The sequence below is a fragment of the Periophthalmus magnuspinnatus genome, chromosome 9 (genome assembly GCF_009829125.3).
Source record: "Periophthalmus magnuspinnatus isolate fPerMag1 chromosome 9, fPerMag1.2.pri, whole genome shotgun sequence".
Taxonomy (NCBI): Eukaryota; Metazoa; Chordata; class Actinopteri; order Gobiiformes; family Gobiidae; genus Periophthalmus; species Periophthalmus magnuspinnatus.
Window position 1 is genome coordinate 35,804,362 of NC_047134.1, and position 24,272 is coordinate 35,828,633.

A 24,272-nucleotide genomic window follows, 5' to 3' on the forward strand; every position below is an offset into this window, starting at 1 on the left:
GGAGACGTCGGGCTCGGAGACGTCGGGCTCGGAGACGTCGGGCTCAGAGACGTCGGGCTCAGAGACGTCGGACTTTGCGACAAACAAATCCATTTGTTCTTCTCATGCAGTTTTCCGTTTGCTTTTATTTAACTAAAACGAGTAGAAACTGCTTTAAAGTTTACATTTCTGAACACAAATAGTCCAACTTCTCCCTCTATTTTCTTAAATCAAAATCTCTTTATGCAGATGTACAAATCTAATGCCCTACTCTGGAACATTCCCCGCAAATTATAAGCCAAAAGTTAAATCTGTAAACTGGACAAAACGTTGTAGGAGTGAAGACGTTTGTCCGCTTCTTCTTCCTCAGTTCTGGCTGGAAAACAATAACATCTCCATAGAAACAAGCAGGTGGTGGACCCTCTACCGAAAAAGCGACATAGTGCAGCTTTTAAAAACTCGTTAAGAGCAGAGCCAATAGGATTGGAGTAAGAGTCTGCAGGAGCTTTAGTCCAACATGTCAATAACAAATCCAAAAAACATGCCAAAAATGATCTGAAACGTGACATTTGTTTGCGTTAGCCGCGGGTGAAATCTGGCGTTGTTCCTGGTTGTTTTTGTGATGATGGAAAGTGCACTGCTGCAGCGATTAGCATTAGCATTATTAGCATTGTTCTGCAGTTCCTTGTCAAAATGAATATGGCACCTGGTGGTAATTTGTCGACACCTTGTTCCATCTCCGCGGAGGTGATGCTAGAGTGAACTCAAAGTGCCTCTTCATCACGAGGAGGAGGAGGGTTAGCAGATGTCGGGCGCTGTCCATTTTTTAGAGTCGATTTAAAAGTTTTATGCAACTTAACAACAGGAAATGGTTTCACTGTGAATCCAATCAAACACCAACTGATTAATACATGCAGGTCATACCACCACGTCACAGGTCAGAGCTGTGGAGAGGCGACCCTGTTCACAGTGTGTTCTTCAGGGCATGTTTTATTGATAAAAACAGCTCTAATTGGATGACGACGAGCTAAAGTTATTGAATGCTAACTTATACTTACTCCATATTCCAGGCAATGCAGTAAGATCCACATTTTCCCCCAGAAAAGTTACATAGTGCATCTTTAAATATGTAAACATAGACTGTAGCTGTAGCTAGCATAGACTGTTTATATAAATATATAACCTGCCATGTCCTGGAAACACATTTAAGAACGTCAGACTTGTAATACATCTGCTAACCTTTTTTATAATATTTGCTGAACTCCTCCACAAAATATTTCACTTCGCCGTATCTTTTTTAAAGCCAATTGTTTTCTCAATTTGCACAAAATGAAAACATCGCTCAAAGCCTCTTGTTGCTATAGCGTCCTCTCCGCCTCGTGAGTGGGGTTAAGTGCATGTTCTCTCCACCGTCTCACAATCATCTTTAAAGAAATCTCAGGGTCGGGCGCAGTGTGGAACCCGGGGCAGATATTATCACCACAAACTCCACTTTAGGTCCAAGATGAAGCGTCGGATCGGCCCTTTGATGGATGGTGCCAATAACTCCTTTAGTGCGCTCGTCGACGGCTAAACGACGCTCCCACGTTTAATAAATGGAAAAACGCCTGTCAATAGAATCCACGGCCTGATTCTAAGCATCGTTTTGTCACTTCAAAATACATTATCCGTGCTGTCAGGAAAACAATCAAATGTAATTGTAAGGAGACTTTTAACGATTTAAATAGTGGCACGGAAGGAAAATTGGATTGTGACTGCATTAATGAAATTCTTTGAACGCTTCTAAGACTATAACAGCGCATTGTGTATTTTCTACAGCAATAATTACGTTACTTAAAGTGTATAATCGTCCCTTTTAGTGTTTCCGTTCCAGCTTTTCCAAATTCTCTTCCTTAAAGGTGACGCAGATCTGATAAAAGGTTTAAAGACGTACACTGGGGATGCAGTCACAGTCCTAAAGAAAACACGCTCTGAACCCTCAGTCACCCTGTACGACTCAAATGTTATCTGACATCACAAAAGGCTCCCCATTTTTGCAAATAAAAGTAATTACTGTGACACACGACACGTATCGGGTCCCAGAGTCTCACCGGCTCAGTACTGGACCCTCGTTCTATTCATTTACATTGGAGCGGGGCCAAAGTGAGGCTTTTTGCCCCGGGCCCCACATTTCTGTTCAACAGGCCTAATAAAGACTCACACAATGTAAACGTGAAGAGTTATTAGAAAAATCAATACTTCAGTTTGACTCTGTTGTAGTGGAACCATCTGAAACTGTACAAAACTGTGATTTCTCATGTTTTTATTCATTTTTCTGGTGAAGGACCAGAAACCAGACTCCTGAAGATCCTCAACACAAACCGCACTCCCGAGTTTACAACCTCGACAAAAGGATAAACACGACCTCAGATCAGGACCTCAGATCAGGACCTCAGATCAGGACCTCAGATCAGGACCTCAGATCAGGGCCTCAGATCAGGACCTCAGATCAGGGCCTCAGATCAGGACCTCAGCTTCAAACGACCCTAAAGTGACCCTAAAGTCTCTCCTCAGCCTGGTCTGTTCACAAAGACACAAACCAAACCTCCAAAGGCGCTCACAGAGACTGCAGTGATCGTTCTGATGTCCAGGGCATCATGACACACGTCGGCCAAGTCGTCCCTCAAATACCAAGGCGTCCATCGCGTACTTGACGCCCCGATGTGAACGCACCGTTAGGACCCAAAACACACGCTCATCCTTCCAGAGGACGGCTTTAGATCTTAGAATTAAAATGTAATTAATCGCACGGCCCTGGAAGAAAACAGACGCTGAAACGTTTTCTACGCCACAAATCCACAGAGAAATCACCGTATAAGACCCGGACGCACCACCTCCGCCTAAAACTCCATATAAATGCCACAACATGTTTCCAATCACCAGGGCCTGTGGTTGTGGACACACGTGTGAGTGAAGGACCGTCATCAGCTGACCCGTCGCCAACGCCACGGCGACCAAACGCCTCATTAACATGGATGAGTCCTGTCGGCTTCTGTACATTACAACAGACAGGGGGCGCTCAATCTCAGTCGCAGGTTAAACGTCATGTGTAATGTCAGTGTTGAGTCGTACGCAGTATTTTTACTTCAAAAAACAAACTAAACCAAACAGACGTAGTTATTGTAAACAGAAGTGGTCCAGAGCCATTTATTCACCACAATGAGTTTATGAGCGCGTTTCACAACTTTCAAAGGCTACAGTTAGCTACTAGCATGCTAACCAAGCACTTCCTGACCCTTGGACATTAAAACAGTTTATAATTAGATGCTGAAAGGACTTATTTTGACCTGGAGTGCTGCTTATACTGTGAATCTGGACTGGGGCACATTTTGTTCAGACACATCGGGGAAATAAACAGGTACAGCTCCTTTGATAATTGTGTCTGCATTTGACCCAAATCACAAACCTCAGTTACACTAAAGACGCTCTTAATTATAGTCAACTAACTGATCATAAGGCATGTGGGCGTGGCCAAAGCTCAAGCATCTCTCTAAGTATCTTACCCAAAGTGATGGATTAAAACAAGAAAAAACAAGAAAATACAAAAGATGTAACTGACAATATGCCACAATAAACAGATTTTTTTGTTTATTACCCGAGACTTGGGTTAATACGAACATTTAAAACCAAAATGACGAGTCTAACAGCAGCAGGTACAGAGAGAGAGACACAGTTTTTACATAAAAAGTGAATTGGAGCCAGAGTCGATGGAGCAGGAAGTGCACCATGATCACTTCCTGTTTGGAGCGTGGCGGCGGTTAGCATGTTAGCTCCATTTATACCTCGAGTCTATGAGTGTGGGACAAAGCTCAGGGGGACTGCCCTGATCCTGAAGTTTTTATTTTATTGCTTCAGTGAAAAACAGTCGTGATATTTGACATTTGGCTGATCTGCTCGTCCGTTTCGGCGCCGTCACTTGCACTGCCATTGTGTCCTTGGGCAAGACACAACCATCTTGCTTCTGTATGGATGAGGAGTGGCTGGCGGTGGTCAGAGGGGGTCATAGATGAGTTTGTCGGTCGTGTTTCCGGCTGCAGTAGCTTACAACACCAGGGAGTGAAGATTAGAGGGAATTTGACTTTAAGCATACGGAAGCACTAAGTCTAATGCTTTATTATTATTACCAGCGATCTTTGCAGATGTCTCTGATGTAAGCCAATGACCAGTTTCACAAAAATAGCACAAAAAGCTGCTATTTGGGGAGCACCAAGCTGCTTAATGTCATTGCATGTTTTATCCGTTCCCAGGGATTTCATTTAGTGTATAATTTAGTTTCATAACATAATATTACAAAGACGTGTGGGTTAGTTTTGTGACATTACAGGGGGCACACGGGGCTATGTAAAATGGAGTTTCTTAATCCATCTCCATGTTATAATGGCGTTCCCTCATCATTAGCTCACTCTAATTTATATTTCAATTGATTCACGCATGTTTGAATAATCCATTTTCTGCATATTAAGATTTGACAGTTCACAAAATGTCTGTTTTTCCCACAGACGTGCACTTGATTCAAAAACCTCAGACTCTGGGTCAAACCAGACTGTTTATATAACTGGACAGAGCTAACCCACTAGCCGCCGCGTTCCAGATAGAATGTGATCGTGTGAACTTCTGGCTCCATTGACTCTGGCTCCAATTCACTTTACATAGAAACTGTCCTCTCTCTGTCTCTGCTGCTTCAGACTCACTTTGGTCTTAAATGTTCGTATTAACCCTCGACATGATCCTGGGGTTTTTATTTCACTCTTGTGTCTGTAAATAAACATATGAACATAACACACAGGCGTCGTCTTTCCCCAAGGTCGCTCCCGCTAACTTTACCAACAGATTTGATTGACAGCTTCCCTGCTACACCAGCGGTGTGGGCGGGAAGGGGCGGTACCTTCAACCTTCAACAGATCAGATCTTTGGTTGCTCTGATACTCGTGGTCAGATTTTTAAATGTGGAGCTTGGTTCAAATCGTCCCTATCGCTGCTCCAGCCTCGATGAGCTTCATTTGACTGGGACCGTCACACGTCCTCAGTAGAGACGGGACGATATACAATAATATCACTAATGTGATCAAAAAGGTCTGCAATTGATCCTTTGTGGCATTTTTTAATAATCGTGATCATCGCACACGATTAAACTCCACGGCTCCGGACTGACTCATGTTTTTCAATACAATGTTTAGACGTTAGTTCTGGTTTGGTTCATGTGTTCATTGGTTCATTTTAGAGTTTAGAGTTGTAAAATTGACACATTTATTCCTTCATTGTTAATTTCACTCGCAGCAAAACAAAACAAAAAACAAACAATAAAGGTGATGCTCAGACACCTGCAGATTGTCTGGTAATTTATGTTTGAGAGACTTTTTAAAAACTAAACCTTGCTTTAATAATAATCGTGATAATATCGTTAATCGTGATTATTTTTGGTCAAAATAATCATAAGTCTACATTTTAATATCGTCCCTTTTCTCTCAGTCCCACAGTCTGTGGGTCAAACTCTGACACAAAAAGGTCAGACGTAATAAAAAATCTGCTGTTTACTGAAGTGAAATCTCAGTTTGAACAGGTCAAGTCCATGAACCCAAATAAATATTATAGTTTATAATGAACAAAACATAAGGATGGAAATATGTTCTATTTTAATGATAAATACGAGAAATAAAGCATAAAACTTAAAGATTTTTGAATGAAATCATTCTCTGTCCAGAAAGCTCCATTTTCATTACGCCGTAGGACTTGGCCTTTATGTGTAACCATGGACACCAGCGTTATATTAAAAATCCATATGGGGCACTTTCTTCCCATTTAGTCAGATTTACAGTACAGAGAATAGGACAGCGCAGGTTTCCATAGCAACTACACAAGCAGCTTCAGCTCCCGAGCGCCGTGAACGTCCGCCGACGCCAGAATTAATCAATGCATTACAACACAGAAAAAAGACGCTCATATTTCTGTCCCTTTGGGTCAAACATCACAATCAAATCAAAATCCCAATCTGACTTTAGCACGACGAGCGAATCATGAACGCTGCAACTGTTTGAGATGGAACGTCGTCTCCAAACAGCAAAATATTCAGAGTTTATATCAGAAAAACCCTGTAACTGTAGTTTAAACCTGATTTTTGTATCAGTTTAGCAGCTCATATTTCACTTTTCTGTCAGACGTTAACCTGGAGGTGTTTTTCCACTTTTCAAATATATATCACAAATGTCATATGTCACAAATATATATCACAAATATATATCACAAATATATATCACAAATATATATCACAAATATATGTCACAAATATATGTCACAAATGTCATATATCGCAAATCTAATCTGTTTTACCAGAAACAGTGAGATTAGAATTTTTCCCAAAAACAGGAAGTGATCATGGGCGCACTTCCTGTGTCCCTCTCTCTGCTGCTTTCAGATCCTTTTTATTTCACTTTTGTGTCTGTAAATCATGAACATAAATAACAGACACATCAGGCGTCTTCTTTCCCCGAGGTCGCTCCTGCTAACTTCTAGCGTTAGCAACAGGTTTGACAGCGTTGCTAAGTGCTCACTCTCTGCTAAACCAGCGGTGTCGGCAGGAAGGGGCGTTACCTTCAACATCCTCCCTCCTGATTGGCTCTTTGGTTGCTATGATACTCAAGGAATTCCAGATATATACTGTAACTTTGCTCCAGCCTCGATGAGCTTCATTTGGAGCTGAAGCTGTGGGTCACGTCTTTATTCGGTCTGTGGTAACGTTACAGTGAATATGTAGATGTTTATTGTTTGTATTGTCCCTGTTTTTAAAAATGGACCATGAGTCCGAAATGAAGATGAACTGAATTGAAATGAACTGAACATCCAAAAAAATCCGAGCAGTTGTGCTGTTTTTTGGGAGATTCCTTGTGTGAATTGTGCTCACCTCACAGCCATAAAAATGGTTGAAAATCTTTGGCTCACTTTCATCTTTCTCTCTTAGATTTGCCTGTAAAAAAAACCCATAATTGTGTATTTTTAACTGGCTCAGATGCTCCTGAGTAAGTCATTGAGGTCTTTGAAACGACAGGCATAATAAAAAGGAAACGAAAAAAAGCAAAAGTGGGGGTAGCAAAATATATAATGTGTACACCAGTTCACTGAAAGCAAACAGCTAAATTAGTCATGGAATAGATGCAAATTTGCTTCCCCTGAGCTCTGCACGGCCAAATTATCCCCAGAGAAGATACGACTGAATCACGCTAACCCCCGGAGCTATGTGCTTTAGTAGAAAACATCCAATTGAATAAGAAGAAAGTGCTTAACAGTCAATAGCCTCTGAATGTCTCATAAGGTGACACAGGAACAGCTAAAAACAAACCACGCCCACCCATCCAGAATCGTGATCGTGACGAGTCGAACTGGGACCCGAACGCACCCAAAACTCATTTGGCCTTTTCGTGTTGCGAGTTACCTCTCATTAACATAGACAACGAGCTCCATTAATGACACTTTATCCCAAAGAGCTCTCTCCAGTGAAAAGGGCACAGGGAGGAGAGAGGCGTAAGAGGAGGGAGAGGAGGAAGAGGAGGAAGAGGAGGGAGAGAGGAGAGAGGAGGAGAGACGCCATAAAGACTGAAGAGACGTAAACGACAGACCGAGACCTCAGCGACGATTAAAAGATGTAACACTTATGTTTTTAAATGAAAGTCTAAGTGGGATCCGGCGCACTCCAAGTTGTTTTTAAAGTTAACTCCTGTGACGTACGAGAGGCTTCAGAAAATATAAAAATAAAACACAAGACTTTAAGTTTGATATTGGGAGCAAATATTCTATAAACCTCTCATCCATTGTGGAACTGAGAGTCATTATCACAACTTTATCCCAAAAATACACTTTGAAAAGCTCCTTTTAGCTGCGATTGACTTTACATTTCAAAACCAATGTGTCGATAATATTTAATGCACAAAGGTTTAAAATTAATATAGTTTAAGACGACCTGTAGAGTCGGGAGCGGGTGGGACGTCGGGAGCTGAAACTTGAGCGTCAGGAGCGGGACGTCAGGAGAGCGGGATGTCGGGAGCTGAAACTTGAATGTTGGGAGCGGGTGGGGCATCAGGAGCTGAAAGTCGAGCGTTGGGAGAAATTTGAGCGTCGGGAGCGGGGCGTCGGGAGCGGGGCGTCGGGAGCGGGGCGTCGGGAGCGGGGCGTCGGGAGCGGGGCGTCGGGAGCGGGGCGTCGGGAGCGGGTTCAGAGGAGAGCGGTAGGTCCAAAAAACAGATCCTCAGGAGGATAAAGTGACGATCTGGCAGCATGTTCAGAAAAAAGACAGAGCAAAGTCTTTGTCGTCCAGAGGTTGAAGCTTGATTGGGGATTGGCTGCAGGTGAGTAGTGTGTACCTGGAGCTGGGCGGAGCATTAGGCACCGCCCAGCTCCAGGTACAGACACAGAAAGAAGGAGACTGACAGCACCGGAACACAGGGAAAAACTGACAGTAGAATCCTGACAGTGTCCAGGTTGTAAACATCATCACAACAAAGTGTCGTGGAGCTGACGGCGCCCCCTGTGGACAGATGCACATCACACTAGCGAGCAGCAGATTTTTTTTTCATTTGACGCTGATGAATCCTACGAGTATCACAGATTATGGAAATGAAATTGAAGCCTGAAGTGTGTCACAGCGGGCGTGTCGTGGGGGTGAAAACAGAGGCTGATCGACAACATGGCGTCTCGAAAATAAACGATTAAAAATGACTCAAACCTGCACGAATCACTCCAAAAACAACTTCAAGAGGGTAAATGGGAAAGGAATAACTATGACATAACTACAACACGGATCAGAGCTCGGAAAAGTCCATTGTGCAGGAAAGGTCTGCTTTAAAACACAAATTAGAGATCAACCAACACGCTTTTTTCATGGCCGATGCCGATTATTGTTTCTAATCCAGAGAAACCGCTGAATGTTCAGATCTGCTGATGTTCTGAGGCTGATTTTGGAACTTTTCCCCTGATTATCTTATGTGAATTTAGTACAAACTGCCAGTATAGTTTAGATTTGTGCAGTGTTGTGTTTTCTTTAAGTAGCTAAAACATCAAAATATCGCCCTCTGCTGGAGGGTTAAGGCCGTTAGCTAACGCGCTTTAAAGTGAAACTATCGTCCGATCCGTCTTTCTCTGATGCACATTTGTCATGTTGCTTATCAGGTTCATCATTATATTTACGATATTTATGACAAGAAAACCGTGTGATCAATAAAGGAAACGGCCTCCTGCCGCGGCGTACGCATGACATCATCACTTCAGACAGTTTAGTTGAATGAACAGCGTATTATCCCACAGCGTTTATCTTAAATGACACTGTTATGAATGAACATCAGTTATGTATAAACTGCACTAAACCATAAACAAACTCAGGATGTGGTCCGCAGACGTGACTCACCTGCTGACGAGCGCCGTCATCTGGCGTGGCGTGATTTACTGATGACATATTTCAATTATACTATTTCAATCAGTAAATGTCTCAATCTGCTGTTTATCATTTCTACGATAAAATGCAGAGTTCACGTGACGCCGCGACGCTGTAGAAGTTTAAACCTGAGCACGACGCCCCGTTTTCTGTGGAAATGCAGCTGTTTTGTTGAGTTTTTATCACATGGAACAAAAACTGGCACAAAGTTCAAACTCTACACATAAAAAACATTTTAAATACATAAATACATATTTTTAAAAAGCGCCGCTGTTTGACCCAAAGACTTTAAATCCTGAGGTTAAATTTTGTGGCAAAACGTCACAAATAATTATAAGATTCAACATTTGTAGATTATAAATGTGGACATTTCGTTCAGAAACTGTTCTCCCACAGAGCTGCAGACTTCACTTTGCTCCAGGTAAAATGATCATCTTCAAATTATCCTGAAATTGTGGAATGTGACGTGATTTGTAACGGCGTCGGACACGGGTCAATATTAATAATTATTAGAAATCATAATCATTGTTTTAAATGTAATAAAGATGAAATGTGTTATCGCTGTGTTCAGAGGGAATTGTTCTTGTGCTGCCGTGTTGATTGGGTTTGGGGGCGGGACTGTCTTTGTGTTGTTGTGTTGTTCTTTGTGTTGTTCTTTGTGTTGTTCTTTGTGTGTTGTTCTTTGTGTCGTTCTTTGTGTTGTTCTTTGTGTTCCTCTGTCTGCAGGTGCTCCGTGGGCCGAGCGACTGATTGACTGCATCAAATCATTCTCACATTTCAAAGTCAAATAAGAGACTCGGGGAAAAAGTCCATTTTGCTGCTGTTATCAAACTAACAAATATGTAAAATAATGCACAGCTCGATAACCCGAGAGGAGGGACCTGCCTCAGGAGCTCTGTGTTCAGACAAATACACATCTTTATTTAAACTATTATCCAAATAGAAGAGCAGTAAAGACAAACAGTACATTTTAAACTGGATACTTTTTAGTTTTACTCAACTACTTTTCTGAACGGGACTCAAAAGTAAAAGTACTTTTCATCTGATTTGAGGAGTTATTTTTACCATGTTTGTCGTAACATCCTGAATAAACTTTTCAAGTTCAAGCTTTGACTTTGAGCAAAACAAAAATAAACACAAAAAATGAAGAAATTTATTCATTTTGTTTCTGTTGATCAAAATATGTCTCATTTTTAACAAAATCTCTACATTTACACTTTAGCAAACAGCACTAGTGAAATACTTTCTTTTTACTGTTTAAACTTGTACTTAAATACTTTTACTTTAAATTTGTTCATGTGATACTTTTACTTTTTACCTCAGTTTTTGTACTTTTACTTAAGTAAAGTACTTCATCCACCTCTGAAAATAATAAGTTTACGTCAAACAGATTCATCTCATTTTCTGTGTATTTTAACAGATTCTCTTTGTTTTCATCCCTGAGCGTTTGTTCTGCTCACTAGCGCCTCAGAGTGGTCATGTGATGTTCTGTCTTTGTCCCGGGGGAGGCAGGACGACAGCGCCACCTGCAGTCCGACTTCTTCAGGACAGAATCTCAGGTGTGTGAGAGTAAAAAAGCCCCTCGTCCCGGTTCAAAGGTCACTGTCAGGTACAAAAACAGACTAAACCTTGGTCTGAAATCTGTTAAAATTAAAAATAATAATAATTTGAGCGGTTTTGTGTGAAGACGACGCTGCCACAGTAACTACACTCCTCTCTCTAAAAAGTCACTGACACTTTTAAATCTTCAGTCGCTCCTTTAATTCTTAAGTTAAACTCTCCAGATTTTAGCCGTAGATAAACTGAACCATATGAGATTTTTGGACATATAAACGGTTATAATTGTTCAGTTACATTTGAACTTATCACGACTTAAACCAGAGGAAGTGTCGGCCATTTTGTGTCTGTCCCTGAACAGCCCGATCCAACTCACTCTGCGTCACATTTAAATCATTTTGGTCTTATGTCTCTTATTTGATCCTCGATGTCACGTTTTAAGTCGTTTATCGTCTGAGGTTTATTCACAAACACCTTTTCTTTAAGATCGACCCACAGGAAGAAATCAGGACCAGTCAGGTCTGTGGAGATACTGCCCCCTGTCTGTGAAAAACACTTATTATTCCTTTAATGGCGTTTACGCTCTTAATGTGGGAAGAGTCGTTCTAAATGCTCTGAAAAAATAAAAGACAAATATTTAGAAACAAAAGATTTTTTTACCTGTCTGTGACTTTTGTAGTGTCCAGTTTGAAGTAAAACGGCTCATGGATGAGTTCAGGACTAAATGCAGCTCAGAACCATCTCATCTGTCTTATTTGAATCAGTGAGTCGTGTTAATAACATGTCTTGGACCTACAGTCTTTTATTAAAAAACACCCCCTGGAGAGGTGTTCTGGGCATGTCCCACCAGGAGGACGCCCCGGGGACACTCAGGACACGCTGGAGGGACACAAAATGGACTCTCGTGATCTTTAAACCCCGTTATAATGTTGTTACCTCCTCATGTCTCTGGACTGGGGACGCCTTGGGATCCCACCAGAGGAGCTGGAGGAGGTGTCTGGGGTGGGGGAAGTCTGGGAGTCTCTGCTCAGACTGATGCCCCCGCGACCCGACCCCGGATAAGACGAAGAACATGGACGGATGGAGATAACAGGACAGTTTGTAGACAAAGATCATCATCAAACTCCATCATTTGGAGAAAAGAAGCAAAATCTGCCCAAAATATCGATCCAAAAATATCAGTACTAAATATCGGTGTATCGTGCATTGGCTTCTCTGGATTCTACGCAAACGGCATCGGCCATGAAAAAACCCATCGCTCTACAAAGTTTGTCCCCAAAAACTGTGTAAAAGTCACAGTGGAGTGTGCGGCGGCGTATGAACACACGATTATAGAAGCAGATTATACAACGACTTGTTTCCAAAGAGAAAACGACGAGAGCGGAACTAATAATGAACTCCCCACAAAATTAAAAATATGAGTAATTACTTTCAGCTGACAAGTCTGATGAAAAGCTGGGGACATGCGTGTGGCCGAACCGTCTGCAGTTTAATCACAAATTTAGAGCGTTTACAGCGTTTATCGATACTCGTGTCGTTTTCGTACTTTTAAATGAAGTGATTATGAAACGTGTTGAATACACAAGTTCTATTTTAAGTCGTGTTCATCAAATAAGATAAAACGTCGCCATAGAAACAGAAGTATGTGCCTTAATACTGGCTGACAGGTGAAGTGAAGGTGAGATACTCCAAACACGTCTTTATTGTAATATTTAACGTGACACATGGCGTTATTGTAAACACTCCACGTTTCTGGCTGTTTGAACTTTCAATCATTCTCTTGGTCCTTTGCCAGATTTCTACTAAAATATATAAAAATATCAACATGTTTGGATTGGATTTCACTGTTTTGATGATTAAACTGGGTGTTTTTGGTTTGTGCAGGTACAAATACTGTTGCCAAAATCTATTTAAGTTCTCAAAAAATGTGACATAGCGATGCTGCTCGGTGGGTAATGGTCACGATCACATTTTTATTCAGCGTTTTTCCACCTTCAAGGCTCTAAAAGAGCTTTACCTCAAGGAAACACCCGTCCATTCACACACACAGGGGGGTTAAGTGTCTTGCCCAAGGACACAACAGCAGTATCTGATTCAAACCACCAACCTTCAGATCACTGGACTGAGCCACTGTCGACAACAGAGTCTTAACTTATACTTTAACTTATACTTTAACTTATACTTTAACTTATACTTTAACTTATACTTTAACTTATACTTTAACTTATACTTTAACTTATACTTTAACTTATACTTTAACTTATACTTTAACTTATACTTTAACTTATACTTTAACTTATACTTTAACTTATACTTTAACTTATACTTTAACTTATACTTTAACTTATACTTTAACTTATACTTTAACTTATACTTTAACTTATACTTTAACTTATACTTTAACTTATACTTTAACTTATACTTTAACTTATACTTTAACTTATACTTTAACTTATACTTTAACTTATACTTTAACTTATACTTTAACTTATACTTTAACTTATACTTTAACTTATACTTTCTGTTAACTGTTTTCTGATCTGTTCTTTCCTCATCACAGACCAGCGCCCTCTCTCTTTCCGCCTGCGTCCACTCATTTTTTTTAATTTAATGAGACAAACGTCATCAAAACAAGACTTGAACTGGAGGGTAAACAGCAGCGGAGACGCCAACACCGGGCGGCGTCAGACACACGGCGGCGTCAGACACACGGCGGCGTCAGACACACGGCGGCGTCAGACACACGGCGGCGTCAGACACACGGCGGCGTCAGACACACGGCGGCGTCAGACACACGGCGCTCTGTCACAGGTTTTGTGCTCGCTTTCATATTTTCAGCGCTCACTTTTAGTCACTGCGTCCTTGATTTCTGTCCACTGTGTCCTCGACTTAATGAGTTAAATGACGTCCTTTCATTCACACGTTTAACACACAAACTGCAGATTTTGGATCATTTCAGTCCTGGAGTCGTCTCTTATCTCGACTGAACTAAAGGTAAAAGGAGGAGTTCACTTGAAAACTACCACTTGATGACATCACAAGGTGGAACAGAGCGTTTTGAACACAACTCCAGGTCTGTTTCTGAAGAGGAAATAACGCTCTAACATGATTCACACGCCACACGGGTCAATGTTGTGTAACATCAGATCTTTAAGAAAACACAAATGTGCCACTTGTTCACAAAGTCACACACCGTAAGACAAATGACAGAAATAACAACGAAATACCTCAGTGAAAAGTGAGTTTCTTATTAAATACACCATGGACCTCGACAAACAAAAACCACATTAACTAAAACAAGCTCATGACTGAAGCTCTGAAGACGCCGTTATCCAGAGCAGATAATCAAAAGCGACGAGCTCACACTCACCTCAGCTCAGTGTGAGATTACACACTAATAATCACATATTAGGACAAATCTCATTAGGAAAAGGCACAAGCGTCTCCAGAGGTCACAGGGTAATCCCAGTTATCGTGTCCCGACCACAGTGCAGCCAATTATCACCACAACCAGGAGCTGCTTATTAAAACGCTCTGGATACAGACCAAAACAGTTTTGGAGCAAAAAAACATCAAGACATAGGTTTTGTGTTTGTGTCGTTTTCACATTTGGTGTTTATTCTGCTCTTCTGTTTTATAGTTAATTTTATGAGGATTTTTATATTTTTTATGTCTTTTATTTTCTCTGTGTGAACAAAATGTGTATCTGCACCAACCTGCAGATTTAGGCTGAGTTCTTCTCTCAAACTGAAAACACTCTGTTCCACCTTGTGATGTCATCATGTGGTGACACAGGACGTGCTCCACTGTGTTTTTAAACTCCACCTTTACTGCTCTGGACTGAACTAAAGGTCCATTTTGTGTAACATTGTCTGTTTTATGTCTGAAGTTGTGCCGTGGTCTGGTCGGAGCAGGACTGAGGGTCCAGTCGTGCCACTGCACAGATAAATGATTCATTCCAGCCCCTGTCGTCGTTCTGATGAGCACATTTCAGCAGATCCGCTCTCTCAATGAGATGCGACATTTCCAGACACAAACAGGCCATTGATTAGCGCCGCCATGAGTCCTGCTGCAGAAGATCAGAGCTCGGGGACCGGTAATCAATCCTCTAATGGCGTTTGGAGCCGATCTCTGTGGCCACGGTCCAACAACGGTCCAGCCCCCGTCGAGCGGCCGCGAGCCGCCGAGCGGCACGGGCTCCAAGACGACACACAACCACGCACACGCCCACCGCGCCACCGCCGGACACACGTACAAATATCAACCGAGCACGTGCGGCGGTGAAGGGCCTCTCGTCTAATGGCATTATCAGAACGAGCAGCTCTCCCGAGGCCGACTCTGGTTCCTGTTTGTGGTTAAATTGGATCAGCATAGCACCAGACGCAGACGCGGCCGGTCAGGAACTCTTATCTGCCCCAGCGCAGCTCATCAGGTCTCCCTCACAAATAATCTGATTTTCTACTGGAAAGTTATGCAGCACAAAGCTCACGGCATCAGGGCCTCACCGCCCGGACCTCACGGTATCAAGGCATCAGGGCGAGGCCCGGACCTCACGGCGTCAGGGCGAGGCCCGAGCCTCCTCCTCTACGAGATTAACACGAGCTTCAGGCAAAGAGCAGAAGAATGAACTGACCACAACTGGACAAATCCACTGCTGTAATGAAATATATAAATATATAAATATATAAAACTTTTAACAACAACAACCTCGACTCTGAGGCCAAGGCCTCTCTGTGAAACTGGAAATCAGACTTTGGTAAAATGTGTTTGTTTTTTTTCTGGTTGAGGCTGAAAATCATGAAACATCAAATGTAAAATTACAACATTTAGAACAAAAACACGGCACAAATATTCAGACGTTTGTCGATAACGTCGAGTTTGTCCAGACGGAACATCCACAACCTGTGTGTGTGTGTGTGTGTGTGTGTGGGGGGGGTGTGTGTGTGTGTGGGGGGGGGGGGGGGGGGGGGGTGTACAGTACATATGTGTGTGTGTGTGTGTGTACAGTACACATGTGTGTGTACAGTACACATGTGTGTGTGTACAGTACATAAGTGTGTGTGTGTGTGTGTACAGTACACATGTGTGTGTACACACACGTGTGAGTCTTACTTTGGCGTGTGCGTGTCCTCCAGGCGGTTGCCGAGCTGAAACTCGTGGGACTTGCTGCGGTGCAGGGCGGTGAATCCGGGCAACAGGTGGATGAGTTTGCGGCTGGGCGGAGGAGGCGTTCCCGGAGCTTTCAGTTTGTTGCGTCTCCGTAGCGGGGGGGTGCCGGGGGGGGTCATGGTGTTGACCACCAGCGGAGTCCTTGGAGGGGTGTGGCCAAAGTGTCTCTGGCGAGGGGAGGGGGGCAGGGAGCGGTGTCCCGAGTCCAGAGAGGGCAGGCCCAGCGTGGGGCTGTCCACGGTGAGGCGGTCGGCGTACAGCGGAGGGGGCGCGGCCTGGGGGCTGTGGCACGTGTGCGTCTGGCCGTACTTGGACTGGACTTTGGGACTTTGGGAAAGCTGGAAGCGGATCCACTGACTGGCCTCGGGCTGGCACACCGGCGTGTTCTCTTTGCCCGTGTCGGAGGTCGGCCACTGGATGGACCAATCCTGTTTGGGCTGGTGTCCTGCGAACACAAGACGTTTAACTAAAGCTTTGAGTTTGTCTGGAATAATCACAGAAAAAGACTTTATGAAGCGTTTTCATGCAATGCCACGAGCGTTTACAGATGTAAACAGAGCTGAGAGTGGATTAAAGACGCTGCAGACAGAATCAGAGCCACATGATGTGACTGATATGACAAACAGATTAAACCTGACGCTGGACCAGAGCCGTGGAGAAGAGCCAAAACAACAGAGTGAGTCATCGGCACATCCACAAAACTTTAGGATGGATGAAAAAAGAAGAGTGGCATAAGACGGAAAGCAGCCAAAGTGAGTGGAGTTCAGAGAGACGGTACTTTACCTCCGTTATTGTGCAATTTATCCTCCTCAAGTTGTTCTTTGGGAAGACACAAAAAGAATCTTTATTGATCGAGCAGAGACACAGCTGAAATGGCTGAAATGTCCCACTTTATGCAGCTATGCATAGCAAAGAGGACATGGAGCACAAAGACACGTATTGGTTGAATTGATCAGCAGATGCTGTTTTTCAAGCCTGACTGAGACTGACCCCATAATCTTCAGAGCCGTTGACCGCGAAGCCTCTATTTATGCAAAATCACTCAACTACCCGGCCATTTTCCTCACCCTGGTGTGTCATTATTTTTCCTCCTTGTGACATTGTCTCCAAGGAACAAAAATGCATCAAAAAACATCTTCAAACATAACATCAGCCCTAAACATCTGAGGATCCTCAGAAAACATGTTTATGTCCCAGGAGCCTGGAACTAAACCAAACGCCTGGAACTAAACCAAACGCCCGTAGTCTTTGTTTTGAAAGACTCTAATGTCTCAGGAGACTCTACATACATGCAGTGTGCACATGAAGAACATTATGCAACTGAAAATAGCACCAGCAAGAGGGACATGAAGAGCATTTAATGAAAGAGTGAGGTGTAAAAGTGTAAACATGTGTCAGCCGTGTTAAAACACGTCTAAGAACACGCTCTAATGAAATGAACAGTAATGAACCAGTGAGGTGTAAAAGTATAAAGATATATGTATAAACTTCCTCTCTGCATGTAGTGGACACAAAAGGACAGTTTAAAGAGACAAAAGGACAGTTTAAAGAGACAAAAGGACAGTTTAAAGAGACAAAAGGACAGTTTAAAGAGACAAAAGGACAGTTTAAAGAGACAAAAGGACAGTTTAAAGAGACAAAAGGACAGTTTAAAGAGACAAAAGGACAGTTTAAAGAGACAAAAGGACAGTTTAAAGAGACAAAAGGACAGTTTAAAGAGACACAAAAGGACAGTTTAAAGAGACAAAAGGACAGTTTAAAGAGACAAAAGGACAGTTTAAAGAGACAAAAGGACAGTTTAAAGAGACAAAAGGACAGTTTAAAGAGACAAAAGGACAGTTTAAAGAGACAAAAGGACAGTTTAAAGAGACAAAAGGACAGTTTAAAGAGACAAAAGGACAGTTTAAAGAGACACAAAAAGAGTTTAAAGGCAGATTAAGTGAAATAATCTGTTACAGGTTTAATCATGTGACACTGGATCATCGTTTATCTCAGATTCACACGTTTGAACAAACACCGTCCTGCAAACGACGCTCCAGCGCCCGGACAATGTTACGTTTCCCCCTCCACCCTATCGCCACCCTATCTCCACCCTATCTCCACCCGTCTCCACCCGTCCCTATTGTTTGCTGCTCTTTGTTTCTCTCACAGATGAGTTTGTCTCTTTATTTATTTCTGTATTTTGTTTTGTCACGTGTTTTTTTTTTACTGTAAATGTCAAACAAACCGACTCTTGTATGTTCTGTTTTCTGTTTTCTTAAATCCAGGTAGAACAGGTGACAGGTTTGATTCATGAACTCTCCCGTCGGCCGCACACTCTGTAATTCACACCCTGAGTATTCGCCGGTCGAGCTTCTCCCGTCACGCTGCGCCTGTCCCCGATCCAACCCTCCCCACGGACGAGACGGAGACGCAGGAGGACGAGGAGGACGAGGAGGACGAGGAGGACGAAGAGACGAACACATGTCCAGAACGATACGCCGCCATACTCCATCAAAAGTTCACAGCAAACACAAAGAACAAACAAAAACAGCACATAAAGGAAGTTTAATCTGACCCCATGAAAAAATCTAATCAACGCTGACGCCGCGGCTCCAGACGAGCGCCGCTAATCAGAGTTAGCGTGAGTCTGACACGTGGGCGGCCGTTTAATATCGAATGCTGGAATTAAATGTGGCTAATGTGACCTTTAATTTGAATTTTCATTTGTCGTTGATGATAATGATAATGATGATTCTTAGCCCCACAGTTTGGAAACTTTGAGCAGAAAAGTGATAACGTCATCGACTTTAACGATCACGATTATGCAACAATACTGTTTAAATTTACTTTTTCAATTTGACCCTGACAGAAGAACATGAGTCACTGAGTTAATGCTCCAGTGACAAACTTTCACAGATAAACAGCTGCACAAAGGCCTGACTTTAAACATGAATAAAACATGTTTATTCATAAAAATGTGACGCCCAAACGCCGTCGACGTCGTATCAGTGTCGTGACCTGTGTGTTCTTACGTAACGGCACATTTGGATCAGTCTATGTCTTTGTGAGGCTTCCTCCAGCGCCCCCTGTCTGTCAGATCTATGGAACAGCGCCCCCTGTCTGTCAGATCTATGGAACAGCGCCCCCTGCCTGTCAGATCTATGGAACAGCGCCCTCTGCCTGTCAGATCTATGGAACAGCGCCCCCTGCCTGTCAGATCTATGGAACAGCGCCCCCTGCCTGTCAGATCTATGGAACAGCGCCCCCTGCCTGTCAGATCTATGGAACAGCGCCCTCTGCCTGTCAGATCTATGGAACAGCGCCCCCTGCCTGTCAGATCTATGGAACAGCGCCCTCTGCCTGTCAGATCTATGGAACAGCGCCCTCTGCCTGTCAGATCAGGACACACAGGTGTTTTGTTCTTTTCCTGTGCAGTGTTCTGATTTTTTTTTACTTTGTTCAGCTCATGTTGTTTTAAATCAGATCTGTACATCAAACTGTAAAACACAGTAACATGTTTATTATCGTGACCATAGATACGTTATATTTAAACTTCAGCTTTTTGTTCTTATTCTGTTTATTCTCTAGTACTTTTCCATTGCAACACTGAACTTTCAGCTCCACTGTGGGAACAGTTATTTTATTTCAGGCATGTTTTTGTTGAGAACGACACATTTTATCCTCATTTGTCCATTTTCCTTTTAATGAAAACACATAATAGTCGTGCACGACCTTCTCCATCTCGTCAGGTGAGTTCAGACGTGTTCAGACGTGTTCAGGCGTGTTCAGGCGTGTTCAGACGTGTTCAGACGTGTTCAGACGTGTTCAGACGTGTTCAGACGTGTTCAGGCGTGTCTAGACATGTTCAGGTGTGTTCAGACGTGTGCAGGCGTGTTCAGGCGTGTGCAGGCGTGTTCAGGCGTGTTCAGGCGTGTTCAGGCGTGTTCAGGCGTGTTCAGGCGTGTCTAGACATGTTCAGGTGTGTTCAGACGTGTGCAGGCGTGTTCAGGCGTGTTCAGGCGTGTTCAGGCGTGTTCAGGCGTGTTCAAACACGTGTGTTTAGCTAAAACAATATGGCTGAATCACGGTGAACTTCCGCGGTGATGTCGTCAAACGGTGGTCCCAGACTCCATTAACCTCGCAGTCGTAACGAGCGGCGGCGCTTTGAGAAACGTAGATAACGGCCTCATAATTGGACTAATTACCTGGAGATGTGTGGCTTCCTCGGGCTAAATGGCGGTGAAATGCCAGTGGGGAGGTTCGCCGCTCCGTCTCTGTCACTATAAACAGATTTGGTAAAAGGCCAAGAGAGAGTTCGATAGAAAAAGGAGCTGTAGTTTTATCTGTTTGGCTTTGAGGAGCTGTGGCGTTTCTTTGTAGGACTCAAAGTTACACTAATTAGCGAACCGCCGATAGCGACCGCCCAGAGCTCAGGAAGATGGCCGTCGAGGTTCAGTCGATGCGTCTTCTCCGTGTTTTTCTTCTTCTCTGGTGCAGAGACGTTACGGCGCGGCCTCCTGGAGCTGGGGCTCGTTCTGGAGTCGCTCCGTCTTCGATCGCCGCACATTTGATCTGTCATGATTCTGCTGTGAGGTAATTAAGGCCCGACGACCACCCTGTGGTGTGAGGAGGTGAGGAGGAGGAGGTGAGGAGGAGGTGGTGAGGAGGAGGTGACGAGGAGGTGGTGAGGAGGTGGTGAGGAGGAGGTGAAGAGGTGATGAGATGATGAGGTGAGGAGGAGGTGATGAGGAGGAGGTGAGGAGGAGGTGAGGAGGAGGAGGTGAGGAGGAGGTGATGAGATGATTAGGTGAGGAGGAGGTAATTAGGTGATGAGGAGGTGAGGAGGAGGTGATGAGGAGGAGGTGATGAGGAGGAGGTGAGGAGGAGGAGGTGAGGAGGAGGAGGTGATGAGATGATTAGGTGAGGAGGAGGTAATTAGGTGATGAGGAGGTGAGGAGGAGGTGATAAAATGCTGAATAAGAGGAGACTTCTCAAACAAAGAGCCTGTCGTCCTGGTCAGTTTTTGCTCTGAGGTCATGTCCAGATGAAAATGGTGGATTCTCCTGAGGAAGAGCTTCAGTCTCAGACGTGTTTCAGCTGTAAAATACAGACGTGTCCTCGTCTCAGTTGTGTCTCATGATGTCATCTCTGGATCAGTCTGATTCTTCTGATTCTTCTGATTCCTCTGATTCTTCTGATTCTTCTGCACATCTTTACGTTGCTCATGTTTGTTTTTTATACTTTTTGAGGACATGGACCTTTTTCATTTGGTCCATAATAAACAGACTTTATATAAATATATAATAAATAAATATATAATATAAATATTTAATAAATAAATATATAATATAAATATTTAATAAATAAATATATAATATAAATATATAATAAATAAATATATAAATGTATTTACAGTGTTTGTCCTGCAGCTCATGGACGTTTTATTTTTTTGGAAACTCACTCAAATATTTTCATTTATAAATATCATGAGACTGACTGAGCTCTGATTTAAAATCTCTAGTGTTTTTCTGTTTTTTTTGTCTCGTTTCGTTTCTGACCTGGAGTTTGTGTTTGTTTCACGTTTAACAAACAGAAGATTTAGGCTGAGGTCGTCTCTCAAACTGAAAACACGTGTGGCTCTCAGTGTGGCTCCAGTGTGGCTCCAGTGTGGCTCCAGTGTGGCTCTACTGTGGCTCTAGGTGTGGCTCTCGGTGTGGCTCTCGGTGTGGCTCTTAGTCTTAGTGTGGCTCTCAATGTGGCTCTCAGTGTGGCTCCAGTGCGACTCTTCTGTGGCTCTCTGTGGCTCTCTCTGTGGCGCTCTCTGTGGCTCTTCGTGGCGCTCTCTGTGGCGCTCTCTGTGGCGCTCTCTGTGGCTCTTCGTGGCGCTCTCTGTGGCGCTCTCTGTGGCGCTCTCTGTGGCGCTCTCTGTGGCGCTCTCTGTGGCGCTCTCTGTGGCGCTCTCTGTGGCGCTCTCTGTGGCGCTCTCTGTGGCTCTCTGTGGCTCTCTGTGGCTCTCTCTGTGGCGCTCTCTGTGGCGCTCTCTGTGGCGCTCTCTGTGGCGCTCTCTGTGGCGCTCTCTGTGGCGCTCTCTGGCTCTCTGTGGCTCCTCTGTGGCGCTCTCTGTGGCGCTCTCTGTGGCGCTCTCTGTGGCGCTCTCTGTGGCGCTCTCTGTGGCGCTCTCTGGCTCTCTGTGGCGCTCTCTGTGGCGCTCTCTGTGGCGCTCTCTGTGGCGCTCTCTGTGGCGCTCTCTGTGGCTCTCTCTGTGGCTCTCTCTGTGGCTCTCTCTGTGGCGCTCTCTGTGGCTCTCTCTGTGGCTCTCTCTGTGGCGCTCTCTGTGGCTCTCTCTGTGGCGCTCTCTCTGTGGCTCTCTGTGGCTCTCTGTGGCTCTCTGTGGCTCTCTGTGGCTCTCTGTGGCTCTCTGTGGCGCTCTGTGGCGCTCTCTGTGGCGCTCTCTGTGGCGCTCTCTGTGGCGCTCTCTGTGGCTCTCTGTGGCTCTCTGTGGCTCTCTCTGTGGCTCTCTCTGTGGCTCTCTCTGTGGCTCTCTCTGTGGCTCTCTGTGGCGCTCTCTGTGGCGCTCTCTGTGGCGCTCTCTGTGGCGCTCTCTGTGGCTCTCTCTGTGGCTCTCTCTGTGGCTCTCTCTGTGGCTCTCTCTGTGGCTCTCTCTGTGGCTCTCTGTGGCTCTCTGTGGCTCTCTCTGCAGAGCCTTCAGTCTGAGGACATTCTTCTTTTCCCAGAGTCTGTGGGAGTTAAATCTTGTTTGTTTCTCCTCGTGTTTGTGGTGCGTCACTGCCCTCTGCTGGTCAAACAGTCAAATTACAGCCTGAGTGTCAGATTTGTCACGTTCAACTGTTTTATCTGAAATGTGTTCGATTTTGTGAAGTTTAATTTTGTGCGTTCACATTTAAACTGAATAATTGACATGAGAAGTATTTAAATTTACTTTAATGTCAATAACACAAGATGCAAACACAAACTGCAGGTTACACAACATGTCTCTCCATCCGCGGCTTTAATGCTGCACAGGTGCGGTCTCTGATGACACCTGGTGGACACTTCACGCAACTGCAGCTAGATTCTTGATTTTCTTTTCTTTGGTCATGAAGAGTCTGACTTTTGTTTTTGTTTTTTGCTTAGAGTGAACTTGAAATGTCTTATTCACCTGCAGTGTCTCCAGTTAAATAAAATAATAACAATGAAAAGTAAAAACACATTTCACACAGGAGCAGTTTGTCTAATGTCCTTAAGTCTACTGTGTGTTCAGATTTAAAGAGACGTGCACCAGACTGAGCGAGATCAGCGTGTTCAGGAGCGTGTTCAGGAGCGTGTTCAGGAGCGTGTTCAGGAGCGTGTTCAGGAGCGTGTTCAGGAGCGTGTTCAGGAGCGTGTTCATGTTCATATTCAGGAGCGTGTTCACAAGCGTGTTCACGAGCGTGTTCGTGTTCAGGAGCGTGTTCAGGAGCGTGTTCACGAGCGTGTTCGTGTTCAGGAGCGTGTTCAGGAGCGTGTTCACGAGCGTGTTCGTGTTCAGGAGCGTGTTCAGGAGCGTGTTCAGGAGCGTGTTCAGGAGCGTGTTCACGAGCGTGTTCAGGAGCGTGTTCACGAGCGTGTTCACGAGCGTGTTCGTGTTCACGAGCGTGTTCGTGTTCAGGAGCGTGTTCAGGAGCGTGTTCAGGAGCGTGTTCACGAGCGTGTTCACGAGCGTGTTCACGAGCGTGTTCGTGTTCAGGAGCGTGTTCAGGAGCGTGTTCAGGAGCATGTTCAGGAGCGTGTTCAGGAGCGTGTTCTCACCGAGCTGCTGAGCCTTTCGGAGGCAGGACAGTGACGCGTTGAGTCGAGCACACTCTTCTTCATTTGCCCCAAACTTCTGCAGTCGCTCACACACCTGGTCCTCGCTCATGTCCAGCAGGGCCTCCAGAGTGACCTCGCCTGGCCTCATCTCCTGCACACACAGCACACACTCAGGTCCTGCACACGCTCAGGTCCTGCACACACTCAGGTTCTGCACACGCTCAGGTTCTGCACACGCTCAGGTCCTGCACACGCTCAGGTCCTGCACACGCTCAGGTCCTGCACACGCTCAGGTCCTGCACACGCTCAGGTCCTGCACACACTCAGGTCCTGCACACGC

General features: G+C 44.3%; 1 protein-coding gene across 1 annotated transcript in view; it reads right to left on the bottom strand.

The window, feature by feature from the left end:
* The window catches only part of ksr2 (kinase suppressor of ras 2), a 101,437-nt gene that overhangs the window by 62,499 nt on the left and 14,666 nt on the right, over positions 1-24,272 (bottom strand). Inside the window, exons 3-5 of the mRNA XM_033972420.2 lie at positions 23,933-24,083; positions 16,946-16,981; positions 16,106-16,607 (exon numbers count right to left, since the gene is read on the bottom strand). Of these exons, the coding sequence (XP_033828311.1) occupies positions 16,106-16,607; positions 16,946-16,981; positions 23,933-24,083 (689 nt within the window). The remainder of the gene's footprint in view (positions 1-16,105; positions 16,608-16,945; positions 16,982-23,932; positions 24,084-24,272) is intronic.